At 36.1% G+C, this 19365-nt stretch overlaps 1 protein-coding gene across 1 annotated transcript in view; it reads left to right on the forward strand.

The window, feature by feature from the left end:
• TIAM2 (T-cell lymphoma invasion and metastasis 2) overlaps nucleotides 1-19365 on the forward strand; it is a 569840-nt gene that overhangs the window by 69492 nt on the left and 480983 nt on the right. Inside the window, 8 exon segments of the mRNA XM_011952751.1 lie at nucleotides 1174-1350; nucleotides 2745-2824; nucleotides 4563-4680; nucleotides 7568-7699; nucleotides 8174-8286; nucleotides 9506-9699; nucleotides 15221-15321; nucleotides 17983-18096. Of these exon segments, the coding sequence (XP_011808141.1) occupies nucleotides 1174-1350; nucleotides 2745-2824; nucleotides 4563-4680; nucleotides 7568-7699; nucleotides 8174-8286; nucleotides 9506-9699; nucleotides 15221-15321; nucleotides 17983-18096 (1029 nt within the window).

A 19365-nucleotide genomic window follows, 5' to 3' on the forward strand; every position in this document is an offset into this window, starting at 1 on the left:
TTTTTAACTTTTTTTGTAATTCTCCCCACCCTTGAGAATGTACTTGGTGAGTACATGTTTCACCCCCTGCCCCCAATACATGGCTCTTAACTTCACCGCCTATCCCAAAATCTATAAGAACCAATGATAATCCCACCGCCTTTTGCTGACTCCTTTTTCCGACTCAGCCCGCCTGCACCCAGGTGAAATAAACAACCATGTTGCTCACATAAAGCCTGTTTGGTGATCTCTTCACATGGATGTGTGAAACAGTCCTCAAGGAATAATCTCACCCTATTAAGCTACAGAGAAACCCTACACACACACCCCAAACAGTGCAGAAAGTGCAATAAATCTTACAGTACTAACAAAAAAAAAGAAAATGTTTAGTTGATAGTGAAGTGACTAGTTTGTTTCCTAATGTTACTAAGTAGGCATGAAAGTACTTCAGTGTCATCTTACATAGTTTTTGTGTCCTCTCCTCCTAGAAGTTGAACTTCAAGAGTACAGTTGTCTTGGTTATCAGTAGCTTTGCTGTCTTTATTTTTCTCTTTTAAACTAATAATTTTTGGATTTAACTCAGGCTTATAACCAGATTGATTATCATTTACTTCTGGGATGTATATAGGATTTTCTTACTTAGGGAATCTATTAAAGATCTTACTGTTGTGTCTGTTTTTTAACAGGGTTGGGTACATAGTGGGAACAAGAGTTGCCTTCAACTCTAGGTGACGCTTTATTATTAATAACTAGTTGCCAGACTCTACTCTGAGAAACAGATTTCTTAATAACTCTCCAGCTTTCAGGAAATACATGCTCAGATGGTAGTTCTGAATAATAGCAAAAGCTGCTATTTTCAGTACTCATCCTTTTACTGAGTTTAAAGAGTTGATTGAACAAGGTTGAGAAGTTTAGTGAAAAATGTGTCAGCTTGTGATGAGTTCTTTATCTGGTTGTCACAGATCCCTTTATTTTGTTTAAAATTCACTGACTTTCCAGAAGTTAGACAAGCTTATTAAGAACTGTGTTATATAAGGTACACAAAAAAACTTCAAAAAAATTAACTTATTAATAGTATGTATTTTTTTCAAAGAGAGTGTGGAATGATTAATTTTACTGACTAAAACTTTTAGGTGGTCACTCTTAGAGAAAAAACCCAGCACCTGTTTTATAATATACTTTTTTTCTCTCCAGCTTCAACAATTAATACAAACCTTACAGATACAACAACAGAAGCCCCAGCCTTCCATTCTGCAGGCCCTAGATGCTGGTCTTGTTGTTCAGCTGCAAGCTCTTACGGCACAACTTACAGCTGCAGCTGCGGCTGCCAACACTCTTACTCCCTTAGAACAGGGAGTCTCCTTTAACAAGGTAGAAATTAAAATATCAGATCAAGTCTATATGAATTATTAAAGATATACTAGCATATGAATTTTAATTCTATAAATAAATTTTATTGTAGACTTTTAATATCCCCTGTACACTGTGTAAGACAGTCTGAATTTTACAAAAGGTTCAAACTTCTGAAAAAAATTAAGTAATTAAAAAAATTTTTCTTAGGCCAGGCACAGTGGCTCACATCTGTAATCCCAGCCCTTTCAGAGGGCAAGGCAGGTGGATCATTTAAGGCCTGGAGTTTGAGACCAGCCTGGCAAACATGGTGAAACTCCGTCTCTGCTGAAAATACAAAAATTAGCCAGGTGGTGCATGCCTATAATCCCAGCTACTGGGGAGGCTGAGGCAGGAGAATTGCTTGAACCTGGGAGGTAGAGGTTGCAGTGAGCCGAGATTGAGCCAGTGTACTCCAGCTTGGGTGACAGAGCAAGACTCTTGACTAAAAAAAAAAAAAAAAAATTGTTTTTTTTTTTTCTTGAAATATTTAAAATATTTTCATTTGACTAAAAATAACTAGTCAGTAAAATCTTGTATTCACCGTTGAGGCAAGTGATTATTTTCTGAACTTGTCTGATTTCTTTCATGGATGCCACATTTTACTGTGATGCTCTGTGTTCTGTAATTTGGACCTGCAAAAATTAAAATTCTGTAATCAATATGTAAAATGTTTAAAGGAAAACTTCTCTACAGTTAGTCACTGTACTATAACTATAATAAATTGATGCCTAAATGTAAAAGATAGTGTTTCTAAAACTTAAAATCTTTCATGTATAATTTAGTGTGTGATATTCTTAGTATGCTTATTAATTATGGGAGTATCATACTACTTGGAAGTGGTGTTCATATTTTTAAAATTCGTACTTTTATTTTTATAGGAAAGTAAATACTGATTTATTGGATTATTACTTAGACTTTTATGGCCAGTAGCTTCCACGTCTAATTTAGTCTAACACTAAATAGCTAGACCACATAAAAAGCCTTTAAATTGAACATTCAGAAGAATAACAGCATTCTAAGATGAGAACCATACAAAGAATAGATCCATTGATTATGGCCCTAGATGTTTTATCAAGCTTATTACTGTGGGAAAACCACCTAATTATTTTAATCCTTAGTCTTCTGTAAAATTTGAGTATTAGTGTTTATCCTGCCTCTATTATAATTTGTTTTGTTACATAAGATAATGCGTATCAAAATGTTTTAAAGAAAAGATCTCAAAACAGTTTATAATAGTATAGAGTGATACAAAACTTGTATTTACATATTAAAGGATAGAGATAATGGAATGTCATTGACGTTTAAAATAGCATTTATAACTTATATTTGTGTGAAGCACTTTTTAATACACCTGTTTCTCCTTCTTTCCCCAGAAGTTGATGGATAGGTTTGATTTTGGGGAAGATTCTGAGCATAGTGAAGAACCCAAAAAAGAAATTCCAACTTCACAACTGTAAGAATTTTTTTCTTTATAGCCATAGGTTTTATGTTGGGTGGGATGTTGCCATCTGAATTACTAAGTATACTTAGTAAGTTGGGGGTTATTATTTCAAGCTGTTGAACCTCTAACATTATACAACGGTAGTTGAGATATGTCTTATTGTCTCTTTGTATTATTTTGAGTCTTTTCTCAGATCTTTGCAAATAAACTATATCAAAGTTCCCTATAAGAACATTGATACATATTGGTAAATCTGGTTGTAATATTTTCTGTATTAGGCTTTAAGTTATTTAACTTAATTGTAAGAGTGGTTGAAATACTAGGAATGAAGCTTGCTTCTAGTGCCAAAGGCCACTTCTAGAAAGCATATGAAATTGTGGGAACACATCAACCTAATCAGAATTAAGGATTGGAGTTATAAGGATTTTTTTTTTTTGTAAAGAAATGTGTTGTATGTTTTTATTAAATCAGTTACTTTTTTTCCCTAAACAATTCTGCAGTGCCCAGGGTTCTGTGAGGGTATGTGAATGGACTAGTAACGGGGAGATGTTGGAGGGGGCAGGGGTAGAAGTTGGGAGAATGGAGGAAGGATGAATGGTGAAAGTCTGTGGGTCTGTTGTTTTAAACAAATTCTTAGTTGTATATATTGGGGTAGTATACAAAACATACAATTTTAGAATATGTTAAATACAAATGTATCATTTTAGTAAAATGATTCCCCTTGACAAAATTTAAAAACTAGATTTTAGATTATGAATTGCAAAGTTGGAAGCAGCATTTGAAATCATGTTGATCAGTGTCCTAAACAATGTAAGAATCTCCTTTAACAGTCCTGATGATACAATTTATTTATCCAGTATTTTAATGCTTTCTGTGATGAGAAGTTAACTAATTGTTATTGTGTATTCTTTTGTCGAACTGAATCCTGTTTCCTTTATTTTCTATTAATACACACTGACCCACGTTTTGCTCTCTGAAGCAAGGAAACAAATTTACTCCGCTATCTTTAGAGATGTAGCTTTTCTTTATTTGAAGATAGGTATCATTCTTCCCCTTAGGTTTATTTGCTCCTGATGAAGTACCCTTTTTTCCAACTGTTTCAAGACTTCTCACCATCCTGTTTGGCTCTTTTGGGATGCCCTCTTTGTTATTAATGTCTTACCTTGTGGCACCCAGAATCCCAGGTGTATTCCAGGTGTGAATTTCCGAGAATATAGTTAAACTATTATTTTTTCTTATTTAAACAGTGTCAACCTCTGTTAACATACCTAATAATGTATATGATTTTCTAAAGGAAGAATATTAGTTTTATAAATTTTATGGTCAATTACAATGGTAGATTTCACACATACTGATTGATAGACTATTTTTCTATCTCATAGTAAGAGAAGGAGTTAAAGTAACAATGTTTAAATATTTAAACTTTATAAATATTTTATTGAGGTTTTCTTAATATGCCCTATGAAAAAGCAGTAATTTACATGTATTTAATAACATGAGATGGTAATATCAGATCTTCAGCAGAGCATCTGACACGTTATCCATCTATTGATACACAATTGAAGAATGTATTTTTCTTTTAATGTATTAATGTTCTCAAGTATTGTACTTTTAGTATTAAAATTACAAAAGAAAACATGCAGTAGAATGTTTTATTGAATTGACTTTTTTGTTTTCTTTGAATACTCAGTTATTTTCATAGTGTCTTTAGTGGGTTTCAAAATATGTTTCTACCTGTTTTTCCTTTTAGTTCTCACGTTTCAGAATCTGTGAACAATTCCATTTTTCATCAGATAGCAGAACAACTACAACAGCAAAACCTAGAACATCTCAGACAGCAGCTCTTGGAGCAGCAACAGCCTCAAAAGGTTTATAACCCCATCTTGTGGTCTTTAGAGTTATTGCTATTTATATTCTATAAATTGGCATTTTTGTTGTTTGGCTTTTTTTTTTAAATTGGTCTTAATAGAATATTTTCTCAGCTATTTAGCTTTTACCAGCTACTTTATTTCTTTCTAAAGTTTGTTATGGTGATATTTTTTCTTTTTTTTTTTTTTTTTGAGACGGAGTCTTGCTCTGTCGCACGGGCTGGAGTGCAGTGGCCGGATCTCAGCTCACTGCAAGCTCCGCCTCCCGGGTTTACGCCATTCTCCTGCCTCAGCCTCCCGAGTAGCTGGGACTACAGGCGCCCGCCACCTCGCCCGGCTAGTTTTTTTGTATTTTTTAGTAGAGACGGGGTTTCACCGTGTTAGCCAGGATGGTCTCGATCTCCTGACTTCGTGATCCGCCCGTCTCGGCCTCCCAAAGTGCTGGGATTATAGGCTTGAGCCACCGCGCCCGGCCGATATTTTTTCCACTATTGTTAGTAAGATCTATTTTTTTCAGGACCTTTATGGTTTTTTCTATAATCAAATTATGTTCTGGTAACTTATGAATCCACATTGTAGAAATTAATTTCAGTATACTGGAAGTAGAGAATAGGATGGACGGGGTTTCAGAATTACCGCTTAAAACTTAACGTGTTTTTCTCTCTGTTCCCTATCAAGCAAGTTGATGGTTATGTTATTGGTGACAATGATGATGGCCATGTAGATTGTTATCTTTAATTTTTAAAACGTAATTGCTGTTAGCATGTAGCAGGAGCTTTATTAGGTATGTGGTAGGTAGGCTTGGATACATTTAACCCTCAGGAGATGGGCGTTATGACTCCCATTTTATTCCAGAGGAAGTTGAAGCTGGGTGAGGTTAAACATCGCATGCAGCAGTGTACAGCTAATGTTATATATTATCTGACTTAAAACGTGCTGTTATTTTATGCATAGCTAAGAATTTTAAGACATCGATAACTAAATGTAACATCCTTTTGAGTTGTAAGGATCCTTTATCTTACAAATTTGATAATCACTGACAAAATGTTGTATTTTAGAATTGATAAAATATGTTAAGTTGTAGAGCCAGTATTGAATTTATTACAAATCCTTTTTCTGCTGTACGTGAGAAATAGTTACGCATGTAAACTGTTCAGAATAAAAGTATTAGGAAACCCCCTCTCCGTCCCCAGAATACTTCTTCCTAATATTAAAAAAGTTTTGGCATGAATGAGTTTAACAAAAATATCACAAAATTTTTTTAAGTGTATGTCACTTGTTAGGCAAGTGATATATACGAAGATGAACAGAAATGAGGTTGTGGCATCGGGTAACCTCTTCTCTAATGGAGCACATGCATCTGTGTGAACACCTGGCAGAATTCTTTATTTTTGTCATAGGGGGACAAGTGAAGGATTCTGGGAGCATGGAGGAGGGAACAGTTATTTTAGATGGAAGAGAGAGCAAACTTGAGACATTGGGGTCTGAACTTGACCTTTTAATGCAAACAGTAATATAAAATGGATGTTAATGATATTTGCTGCGTTGGAACTCATGCCTAGAATTAGGAGAATGGAATTTCATTCCTTTTTTTGAGGAAACAATTCTGGTATAAGTGGCCAGAGTAGGGGCGGTATTTTATGTCAAGCAAATATATCTGCCTGAGAACCCAGAAGTTGAAGATAGGACACAGTTAAGAACATTTAGCTGTTGTTTAAAGAAAAAGCAAAGTTGTAACTCAAAACAAACAGGTCATCAGTGATATAATAATACAAAAATCACAAAACTGTTAAGAGAGGCAGGGGATAGTCGTGATGGAAGAACTTATCCAAACAACAGATTTGTTGAGCTATAAATGTAACATTTTTTGAATTGCTTTAGTCATAGTTTTATTTTAGAAGATTTAGCAGAAGCACCGAAATCATGGTAGTACTTTTTTTTTTTAAATGGTATCTCTTTTAGCAAAATCAAGTATCTTGACTAGCTTGTAATTAACACCATGTTATTGAAGTAAAAATAAACTTGAGAGAGAGCAAGTCTGTCTTAAGAATCTCACCTACCGAAAGAGAACTCTGGGCTTAATTACTCTGTATGTTGTTCCAAAATTTCACAGCTTACAATAAGATGCCTTTGAAAGGAATAGAAGTTCTGAAAAACCTCATTGTTCAAAAATGAATCTAATGAAGAAAAGAGAGTGGTAACAAGAAAACTATAACTGTTTTCTTAAGGTAGATAGTATAAAACCTATGACAGATTTAGAATGCAGATCTCGGCTTACTGCTACCTCCGCCTCCCAGGTTCAAGCAGTTCTCTGCCTCAGCCTTCCAAGTAGCTGGCGTTACAGGCACCCACCACCATGCCCTGCTAATTTTTCTGTATTTTTAGTGGAGACAGGTTTCACCATCTTGGCTAGGCTGGTCTTGAACTCCTGACCTCGTGATCCACCCACCTCAGCCTCCCAAAGTACTGGGATTACTGGTGTGAGCCACCGTGCCCAGCCTGTTTTTTCTTCATAGCATTTTTTATTAATGCCAGTTATCAGTGAAAATCTAGATTCATTTAACTGACTGACATTGTATATTTTTCATGCTATAATTTCTTTATTAGTCCTCTGTAGTTTATATTTTCACAATTAAAAATTTATTTGATTTTACCATTTTAATATTTTAGTCCCTTTTATGGAGCTGTTCCCTGCTTTTACATAAATTTGAGTTTATACAAATGTTTAATTTTGGGTTGATTACTTTATAAATGATTTAACATGGAATTTCTTGTATGTATGGTGCTTCTTTTTAAACATGTAATTGTGATATTTGCTGTGTTTACATTTTCTTTCATAACAAAAAGTATCACCCAATCTTTGTGTGTTTGTATATGTTCTCAATAGGCCACTCCTCAGGATAGTCAGGAAGGAACATTTGGGTCAGAGCATTCAGCGTCGCCATCACAAGGGAGTAGTCAGCAGCATTTTCTTGAACCTGAAGTCAATTTGGATGATTCCATAGATACTCAGCAGCAGGTAAAAGTAAATGCTTTTCTGGGTCATAAATTTCTAAAAGTAGCTAAAGAAATCATATAAAATATTTTATACTAGCAGTGCCCTGAATATATTTTTCCCATGCTTAAGCTCCACTTTGTAATTGTTTCACTTATTAGTCCAAGCTTGTCCAAGGCCTAAGCATGGCCACTAGGCCAAGCACACGGCCCAGAACTGCTTCGAATGCAGCCCAACACAAATTAAACTTTCTTAAAACATGCGAGATTTTGTTTGTTTGTTTTTTAAAGCTCGTCAGCTGTCGTTAGTGTTAGTATATGTTACGTGTGGCCAAAGACATTTCTTCTTCTAATGGGGCCCAGGGAAACCAAAAGATTGGACACCCCTGTATTAGGCATGAATGCTTTTATTGTGAATATTTTTAAAAACAGAATTGTCAGTGTATAACTCTGTCTCAACCAGCCTTTCTGTTTGTTTGCTGTTCTTTTGACTTTGAAGGATATGGATATAGATGAAGGGCAAGATGGAGTGGAAGAGGAGGTCTTTGAACAAGAAGCCAAGAAAGTGGCGGTTCGTTCAAGATCAAGAACACATTCACGATCTCGTTCAAGGTTCTACAATGATATTTAATAATAGCTCTGTATGAACTTTAAAATGTTGGCTTTATTTCTTTGCATCAGGATGAAAGGAAATGTTTTCCTTGGGATGATGTATTTTTTCACAGTCTCTCAGAAAAAAAGTTATTCCAAAGACAAGATAATCTTTGTTCTGTTTTAATTGGTATATCTGGCCATTTACTTCAGTAATTTACATAAGATTGGCAGCCATATCATGAGATTGGGATTTTGAGTTAAATTTTATTTTAGTTAATATTATGATGACACCCAACTGAGAATATTGTTGCCCCTGAACAACAGTTAAATCAGGCCATATTTCCTGGATTCCATTTCATCTCACAATGATACCCAAAATGGTTATAAAAATAAAACTACAAAATTTATTTTTATAAACATTATAATACCAAACCGTTATAAAACATAGTTTTCTTCATGAGCTTAACTTAAAGGCATCAGTCTTTAATGTTTTTGTATCCTATTTTTTTGCATATGAATGCCCCTGAAAATCTGAACAGTAAATGCTGGGAGAGGGGCAGTACGTTTGATGAGTTTTTCAGTCATTTCTTGTTCTTGTCACAAAGTTCTTTATATTTACTACTGCAAATGAGAGCCTGTCAGTTCAACTTTCTCTAGACCCACCTCGTATCACTAAATTATTTTCCTGAAGCAGTAGCAATCTTAATGCTGAAGATATCTTTATTTGTCATTAGCAGTATTTTACTAAGCATTTTGAAGAGAGCTCAATGGCATGTTGACAGGCAAAAAAGAAAGTGTTTCAGTGTCACCTTCTACAAGCACCATAAAATTTTATAGGTTGGAAACTACTAAGCAGAATTATGTAGTGGCCTGATGCTCTGTCACTTAAATGGTCTTTCAGTTTTCTTTGGCCTTTCATTCCTGTTCTGTTTGAAAAATTGAGTTGCAGTACACTAAGAGAAAGTAAGGCCCTTTCTAGGATCTTTTTCTTCTTAATTGTGAATAGTCACCCATAGTCAGAATCACTGCCAACTAATACGGATCTAAGCAGTACACGGATTTAAGTAAAATGCATTTTTGAGACTTGATTGTACTTCAGAATATTTTAAGATACTGTCACTAAATATAAGACAACTTTTTTGTTGTTGTTTGTTGGTTTTTTTTCCCTCACTTAGAAGTGAGAGATTTGATAGAAAGAAAACATTGTCATTAGAAGTAAAATAAAAATTTTTTGTAGATCACCAAGAAAACGAAGGTCTAGGTCACGGTCTGGCTCTAGAAAGCGTAAACACAGAAAGCGATCACGCTCCCGCTCAAGAGAAAGAAAGAGGAAATCATCACGGTCGTATTCAAGTGAAAGGAGAGCCAGAGAAAGGGAAAAAGAAAGACAGAAAAAGGGATTACCTCCAATTAGATCTAAAACACTGAGTGGTAAGTAACGTATGTCTACAACGCTTTGCTTTCAATTAATACTTTAAAAATAGTTATCTGCTACAAAGTCTCTCAGCCAAATTTTATTTTCAGATTAAGAAGTTTAAAAGTGGTTTGGTAAATGAGTACTTTTGTCTCTGGTTTTTGTAACGTGGTAGAGAAGAGAAGAAAAAGGAAGAACAGATTGCATTCAAATACCAAGGTCATTGAGGGTTGATTGTTTGTTTTTCAAATGCAAGTTAGAAAATACATGACTAATGATACAAAAAGCAGACTAGGCTGGTATCTGTAGCATGGACACGGTGGCTTCTGTCTATAGTATTCTAACCAATTACGGCCACCAGGTCTGTAGGAGTAATTATTAAAGGAAACATATACTTAGCTATATCTAATTTTTAAAGTAATTATAACATTATAGGTTAGCAGTACAGGATAATTCCTACTGTACAAACTTGGCACGGTTACATGTTAGCCATTTACGTATGGTTAGAACAGATTTGGTAGTGTTGGGGTTTGGTTTTGGATTAGGCGTGGGGAGGTTTCACTTGGTAGGAATGTTAAGCACAGCAAAATAAGTTTTAATTAGTGCCAAATTCTGCCTAGGGTGTTCTTGGTGGGTTATGACTTTTAAGATGAACTAAGAGTTTACATATGGGCAAAGAAGTACATAAAATTGAGCAAATTGTCATTCTTTCTGAAGAGCTAAACATTGTTTGTGTTATCTAATTTCTGAAGACTTCCACATAAATTCCCTCTGCCAGGGAGTTAGAAAAATAATTGGTATAATTTATGCTACTAGAGCATCTTGGAAACCCAGACCTGTAATAAAAGGCAATAGCCATCTTCTTACTAAGTTTTGGCAGTTTTATAGGCCTTGGCTATCTTGCCTGAATTTTATCTGGTTTTGAGAGCTAGTGTCAACCTGAAAATGATTATTCTTGCTCTAGAAGTTTGTTTATCCCTTAGGGTGAGGGTATACATCCAAACATTTTAGTGCTGGCTGATAAAATAAATAATATCAAAGGTCTGACCATAAAAATCTCTACTGTGCTTTCTTGTATGATTATCGTTAAGACGTTCAGAATCATCTATTTATTTGCCAATATTACAGTAAGGATTTTATGTGGAGGCTCTCTCATTTAGTTTCTCACTTAATTTGTCATGTTCTTGATGTCACTGTTTACGTAGTTTGTTTGTTTGTTTGTTTTTAAACCATTTATTTAACTTTCTATTTTATTTTCCTTTAAGTTCTGGGATACATGTGCTGAACGTGCAGGTTTGTTACATAGGTACACAGGTGCCATGGTGGTTTGCTGCACCCATCAACCCATCATCTAAGTTTTTTCTTTTTTTATAAATTATACTCTTAAGTTCTAGGCTACTTGTGTACAACATGCAGGTTTGTTACATAGGTGTACATGTACCATGTTGGTTTGCTGCACCCATCAACCTGTCAGCTACATTAGATATTTCTCCTAATGCTATCCCTCCCCTAGCCCCCCACCCCCCAACAGACCTCAGTGTATGATGTTCCCCACCCTGTGTCCAAGTGTTCTCATTGTTCAGTTCCCACCTATGAGTGAGAACATGCAGTGTTTAGTTTTCTGTCCTTTTCATAGTTTGCTGAGAATGATGGTTTCCAGCTTCATCCATGTCCCTGCAAAGGACATGAACTCATCCTTTTTTATGGCTGCATAGTATTCCATAGTGTATATGTGCCACATTTTCTTAATCCAGTCTATCACTGATGGACATTTGGGTTGGTTCAAGTCTTTGCTATTGTGAATAGTGCTTCAATAAACATACGTGTGCCGTTTACATAATTTTTTACTGTGGAATTTATTTTTTATTTCTGCTTTATTTTCATGGATACAACAGCAAGAAAGAAAATAAAAAGCACATGAATAAAAAGCGCATAACCAAATTCAGGCATGCCTCGTTTTATTGCAGTTCACTCCATTGTACTTTGAAGAGACTGCTTTTTTTTTTTTTCTTTGAATAGATTGAAGGGTTGTGACCACCCTGTGTTGAGTACATCTACTGGCACTATTTTTCCAATAGCAGGTGCCCACTTTGTCTCTGTGTCAGCATTAGTTTTTTTTGTTTTTTTTTTTTTAAGCGATAAAGTATTTTAAAATTAGGGTATGTACTTTTTTTTTTTTTAAGATATAATGCTGTTGAACACTTAATAGGTTATAGTGTAGTATAAACATAACTTTTATATGTACTGGGAAGAACAATTTATGTGACTCACCTTATTGCAATATCTGCTTTTATTGTGGTGGTCCAGAACCAGAGTTGCAGTAGCTCCAAGGTATGCCTGTACAGTGAAAAATAATCTGATTGTTTAACTCATAACTCTCCTTATTCAAAAGCAGTATCAATTTCCTGTGGTTTGTATTCTTTCTTAACACATTTTAAAGATATGGTAGTGTTTCATACTGTTTATTGATCCTTAGCATGGATTTTAGAAGACATGGTTTTTTTTCTTGAATAGTCTAGGGGATATAAAGCACCAATGAATAATAACATTCCAGGAATCAAGTGTCCCTTCTGCATGGGATAGCAAGAATCATTAGTGCTTTCTGGGGAAAAAAAATGGAGTTCCCTATGGAAAAAATGTGTAGAGAGATAATATTGAAAGAGATGGGAAATATGGAACAGAGTTCAGGGAGATTAAGGCAGCTGGAATATGCAGAAACGGTAATAAAGAGAAAAAAGGGAATGCCAGGTGCAGCAGCTCACACCTGTAATCCGAGCTACTTTGGGAGGCACAGGCCAGCAGATTGCTTGAGGCCAGGAGTTTAAGACCAACTAAGCCTGAGCAACAAAGTGAGATCCCATCTCTACCCAAAAAAAAAAAAAAAATTAGTTGGGCAAGGTGGTTCACACCTGTAGTCCCAGCTACTCAAGCAAGAGGTGGGAGGATCACTTGTGCCTAGGAGGTCGAGAAGCTACAGTGGGATATGATTGTGCCACTGCACTCCAGCCTGAGGAACAGAGCAAGACCCTGTCTCAAAACAAAACAAACAAAAAAGCTAAAATAATCCTTAAGGCTGAGTACAGTGGCTCAAACCTATAATCACAGCACTTTGGAAGGCCAAGGCAGGAGGATTGCTTGAGGCCAGGAATTTGAGACCAGCCTGGGAAAGAGCAAGACCATGTCTGTACTAAAAATAAAAACTTAGCCAAGCATGGTGATGTGTGCCTATAGTCTCAGCTTCTGTGGAGGCTGAGACAGGGAGGATGCCTTAAAGCCAGGAGTTGGAGGCTGCAGTGAGCTATAACTGGGACATTGCACTCCAGCTTCAGCCTGGGTGACAGAGCAAGACCTCGTCTCCAAAAATAAAGGGGCAGGGGAATTTATTCCATGACAGAGCTCCAGACTTCTGTTAAGGGTTTGTGGTAGATTGAATAATGGCCCCCTAAAAGGTATCTACATTTAAATCATTGGGATTTTTAAATATGTTACATCGTATGGTAAAAGGGACTTTTCAGACCCTTTTAAATTAGGTATCATGAGGTGGGGAGATGAACCTGGATTATCCAGAAGGCCCAGTTTAATTACACAGGTACAAGGGGGAAGCAGCAAGTACGTTGAAGAGAAAAGGTGATGTGATAATGAAAGGAGAGAGAATTTGGGAAATGTTGTGGAGGTGGTTTTGAAGACAGAGGATGGGACCATGAGCCAAGGAAGGCAGGCAACTTGTAGAACCTAGCAAAGGTAAGTAAACAGATTCTCCCCTAGAGCCCCACAGAGGGAATGCAGCCTGCTGACCTATTGTAGATATTCAGAACTATAAGATATTTGTTTTATTCTAAGTTCATGTTATTTTGTTATAGCAGCAATAAAAAACTGTTACAAAGCTAGAAATGGTGGCTTGCCTCTAATTCCAGCACTTTGAAATCACTTGAGACCAGCCTGGTCAACATGGTAAAATTGTATCTCTGCTAAAGATACAACAAAAATTAGTGTGATGACGCATACCTGTAGTCCCAGTTACTCGGGAGGCTGAGGATGGAGGATCACTTGAGCCCGGGAGATGGAGGTTGCAGAGAGCCGAGATCGCATCACTGCACTCTAGTCTGGGCAACAGAGTGAGACCCTGTCTCAGGGAAAAAAAAAAAAACAAAAAACTAAAAACTTAATGCAGAGCTCCTTGAGACTTTAGTGGAAGATTAAATTGAATATACATAGGGTAAGACTTACAGGAGATAAACAGCTTGCAGGGAAAGAACAATGACCAGGGACCCTGTGTTCACTAAGTAATTCCTAAAGCTTACAGAGGTCTAAAAGATGTTAGCGTTCTGACTAGCCACAGTGGAGAGACCTGGTTGAAAAGTCTAGGGCACTGAGTAGTGATCTTGCCAAGGGACTAAATTAGCTATAGAGTAAAACCTGCCTTAAACCTGTCTTATTATAGATCAAAGGTAGCCAGAAATGTGGACACTGAGATAAATCCAAATACAATGTATAAAAATTCTGCAAAGGTGTCAGCTATAAATATTTTTTAAATAAATGTCTTCTGTAAAAGGAGGCATTCATGGAGGCATGAACAGTACAGCTGAAAGTAGGCAAGATGTCTCATGTTTAATATTTGTTAAGGGGATGTGACTTTCAACAGTTAAGTATCTTTAAGTCTTTCAAGGGGTTAAGGGATGGTTCTGATTTGGCCATTTTTCCTTTGTATCTTTACACAAAGGATTGTTTCCTTAAGGATAAGATGCTGTTTTCAGATTTATCTCTTGATTAGGGAGACACATTCACTTAATCCTTCCAGCACAGAAAGACACTTAAAAGGTTCACAGGCCGGGCGCGGTGGCTCACGCCTGTAATCCCAGCACTTTGGGAGGCCGAGGCCGGCGGATCATGAGTTCAGGAGATCGAGACTATCTTGGCTAACGTGGTGAAACCCTGTCTCTACTAAAAGTACAAAAAATCAGCCGGGCGTGGTGGCGGGCGCCTATCGTCCCAGCTACTCAGGAGGCCAAGGCAGGAGAATCGTGTGAACATGGGAGGCAGAGCTGGCAGTGAGCCAAGATCGAACCACTGCACTCCATCCTGGGTGACAGAGTGAGACTCCGAGACTCCCAAGACTCCATCTCAAAAAAAAAAAAAAAGAAAGGTTCACAAATGGGATTATGGTGAGAGTAGTTTTGAAACTTTGTTGCACGTTAGAATCACCTAGGGAATTTTACAACTCTCAGTTCCCTGTCTTTGGTACTGCATGCCACTCATCCTCTTAGAGTGGGACCCTGGCATCCACAGATGGTTCAAGTGTGCAGCCAAGCTTGAAAACAGGTGACATGCAAGTGGTTGACTTGGCAGAGATGTGAATTAATACTTGTGATTTTAGTTGATTTTAAACATAACAGATGCAAGTGTTCATTGACAATTATTTAAAAATATATTCTCTTAAATTTCATTATTAATGTTTATTACCGCTTTTTCCTCAGCTACTTTTGAAAGAAGTAACTGTGTCTATATGATTTAGGTCATTTGTCTCTTATGTCTTGACAGTATGTAGTACTACTCTCTGGGTTGGGCAAGTGGACAAGAAGGCAACACAGCAAGACTTAACCAACCTGTTTGAAGAGTTTGGACAAATTGAATCCATTAATGCAAGTATCAGTTCTTAATTTAAGGTTTTAAAAAAAGGAGGTTTTTATTAATACAAAGAATCACTTTTGTTCCTAATTAGCCCAGTAATGTCTGCCTTAAATAATACACATCTTTAAAAGGATTGCTGTACTTTGATAATGTCTGTGTTTATTTTGGTGCTGTTTCTCTCCTTAATTATTTTTATTTTTTAGTGGAATTCTAACAAAATATTCTTGAGTTTTATAGCAGTGTAGCATGCTTGATTCCTAACATCATCAAATGTTTGAGTTAGCAGGAACCCTATGTGTGGTCTAGTTTAATTCCTTTTTTTAAAAAATGCGTCTAAGGAAATGGAGAGTTCCACAGAATTGTAGTCTCTTGCACATGACCACATAAGCAGTCGTGGAGACACAGCTGGGATTGGGATCCCAGTTTCTTTTGTGTTTTTCTTCTCACTGTCTTGTGCTCTTTTACTCTCTTTTTTTATCAAACAGAGCAAATGTCAGGTAAGAAAATTAGTATGGCCAGCGAATTGCTAGTAAGTTGAGCATAACTCTTTCACTCTGGATTCTTGCACTAGTTTTGCACCACTCAGTCTCCTCCTTTGAGTCTGTTTTATATTCTTCATGAGGCCTGATGCTTTTCCCTGAAGGTCAGACATCTTGGTTTGCTATTTTAATTGTTCTTTTATTTAAAAATTATGTACTCTCTATCTTCCTTCTTCCTGCTGTGTGATGAAATGTTTTGTAGTCATTTGTTTGGGGAGACATTCATCCATCCATCCATCCATCCATACTGGTAAGCAGGAAGTATGAGGAGACTGAATTCATCAGGCTTCTGTTTTCATTCCCTGTGGTTACAGTTTTATGTCTGTGGGATCTTTTTATCATTATTTATCAGAAAATTGCCCAGTTTTCCTTTCTAGTCTTACATCCCAGTCTTCCTTAAATGGCCAAACTTGACTTTTTCTGTAATAGTAACAGAATTCTTTATTTGAGTTGAGTTGAACCATTTTGCATCTTACTTTTGACTGTGTATGATCTCTTTGGAGCCTCGTAAGAAGCCGGTTAAGTAATTCAAATATGATTATTTTCTAATGAAGAAACTTAAGTGATTTGCTTAAGTTACACAGGTGATGAAAAGGTGATTGGTTAAGGATTTCAACTTGGGTACTTCAGATTTCTGTCTATATACCACAAGAGTGCTGTCAACTTCTCTTATTCTTTTGTCTTTTTAGATTTTACCTGTTAAAACATCGCTATCTTTCAGAGTCTGTAATCATAGACTTTCTCTGAAGTTTCTTTCTGGTTTACCCCTATCCTTAAACTAGTGATTCTCAGTTCTAGCTGCGTATCAGTAATATGTCTTGACTTTTGAAAAATTAGGGATGCCCATGCTCAATGTCTTCAAATTTTTAGCAAAGTACACAGCTGCATAGGTGATTCTGACGCACAGCAGGAATCATTGCTCTGAACACAGCTTGTGTCCAAGTAACATTTTGTATTTTCCTGTTTGTTGATCATGTTTGTAGTCTTTATTGTATCGTGGTCCCTTGAGCATCTGTTTGCCTTATCCCTCTCCTCTATTGTATTACTTTTTGAGAGTATAGTACTTATAAATAATAAGCACTAAGTTATTTTGTGAAATGAAGATTCATAATCCACTCATTTAATTTTGGGGACGTCAAAGACAAAAAAGTCCATTCAGTTTGGCATTTAGTAGATCACTGGTGAGCTTGAAGAGAGTAGAGTATTTTCCAGTGGGTTGGTGAGGAATTAGAGTTAGATTGCAATAGATAAAGAGGAATGTCAAGGTTTAGATAGACTTCTCTTTTAAGAAGTTTGATATTAATATTAAAGAGACAGTAGCTTGAAGTGTTAGCAAGGCCGAGGATAAGGTTTCTGTGTAAGCTTTAATAACAGATACGGCTTATTAGGTATTGAGTGAAAATAAAATGATAGAATGCCTTTTGAGTTTCTCAGAAAGAAATGCTGTGCATAGTTTTCTGAGTTAATATATTAAGGATAATTTTATGGTCTGGTAGTTGTAGAATACTTAAATGCTTTATAAATCAGTCTCAAATCTTAACACTGAGGCTATTTTCTTCTTATTAAAACCTTTGCCAGAAGCACTTGAACAAAATAAAGTTTTAAAAGACTGAAAATTTTTATCAATTCTTTCAGATTATGAATTTTATATTAAGGATAAGATAATTCCCCAAAAGAAAAATCCTCTTTGCATTACTCAGTATAACATTTGGAAAAATTTAGGTAATATTGGGAATAAATTGTTGCCTTCAAATATTTTGACCATATACTACTACTTTCCTTTTATCTGGTGGCATTATATATATGAAGTTATACATTTTGTTTTGTTTTGTTTTTAATAGTTCTTTTTCTGTATTCAAAAAATATTGCGATATGATATTTAAGATTTCACATATCATGGCTTATGATATCTCATTGAGTTTTGAATTTTGGGATTTTAAAAGTTGAGTTATTAATTATACATGAATTGTACCTACTAATAAACAGCTGGAGGAAGAAAGGGGAAAATAAGTCAGTAATCTATCAAAATTGAAGTATTAGTAAGTAGTCAATGTTTTGTGTCATTTAAACCATAAAATACCAGAATGAATTTCTGTTCTTATACCCTTTCTTAAAAAAAATTTTTTTTATTAGATGATTCCTCCCAGGGGCTGTGCTTATGTCTGCATGGTTCATCGACAAGATGCATTTCGAGCTCTTCAGAAACTCAGTTCTGGATCGTATAAAATTGGGTCCAAGGTCATTAAGGTGAGATTTGGTGGAGTGGAACTTGGGGTTGGGGGGCAGTATTTTTAATGTCTGTTATGTTAAAGTCTGAGTTTTTCACGAAGGGGTCACAAGCTCTTTTATTGGATTATTAGAATGTCTCTGTATTAAATTATTTTTAAATGTTATGGACAAACCTCATCAGAAACTTATTGTTTCAGTTCATTGAGTTACAGAATTAGATGTAGGTAAGAGTAAGTCCAATAACGAGAACTTCAGTCAGTTGCTTCCTTGAAATTACACTTGCACAGCTTTCTGAGTCAACTGGGGCACCATTCTATGAGCCGAACGTGTTCATTTTATAGTATTGTCTTTCATTCACTTTTCCTCCCAATATTCCTTAACTGTACCTTCTAATTATATTATTGATTTCTTTTTTCTTGACATGTTTTTAAAAATATAAACCAGGCCCTTGTGAAGAGATTATCAGAATATTTTTATTTTCTTCCTAGTCTTTGTACTGAGAATGTTTTGAATATCTTTCCATTACTTTCTATGATTAACTCACAATTTACCTTCTGTTATTTGAAGTTTATCTCATCAGTTTCTGCAACTGAATTAAAAACTTTAGAATAACTATTTTCATTAAAGTCAATAAATGCTCATCTGTTTTCATTCATGGCTAAGTTTCTTGTGTAAACTAAAGTGTCCCTAGTCTCCTCTGGAATAAAAGATTTTTTCTAAAATAACAGGCCAGGTGTGGCAGCTCACACCTTCAGTCCCAGCACTTTGGGAGGCTGAGGTGGGAGGATCACTTGAGCCCAGGAGTCTAAGAACAGCCTGGGCAACATGAGACCTCATCTCTACAAAACAACTTAAAAATTAGCTGAGTGTGATGGTATGCATCTATGGTCCCAGCTGCTTGGGAGGCTGAGGTGGGAGGATCTTTTGAGCCCAGGAAGTTAAGGCTGTAGTGAGCCATGGTCATGCCACTACACTCCAGCCTGGGCAACAGAGTGAGACTCTGTCTCAAAAAGTGAAGAAAAATGCTATTCTAATCACCCCTGATGTAGTTTGACATTTTTATGGTGAAAAGTGGATTTGGATTTTCTTTGAAAGTGCATTGCACTATTAGAGTTACAATAAGAAGTGGGAATCCTTTATTATAAATACTATGTCTAATGTAAGTTTCCTTTTAAAAAACAAAACTGGTCAGGCGCAGTGGCTCACACCTGCCCAGCACTTTTGGAGGCCGAGGTGGGCGGGTCGCTTGAACCCAGGAGTTTGTGACAGCCTAGGCAACATGATGAA

The sequence above is a fragment of the Colobus angolensis genome, unplaced genomic scaffold, assembly GCF_000951035.1.
Source record: "Colobus angolensis palliatus isolate OR3802 unplaced genomic scaffold, Cang.pa_1.0 Scaffold35, whole genome shotgun sequence".
Lineage (NCBI taxonomy): Eukaryota > Metazoa > Chordata > Mammalia > Primates > Cercopithecidae > Colobus > Colobus angolensis.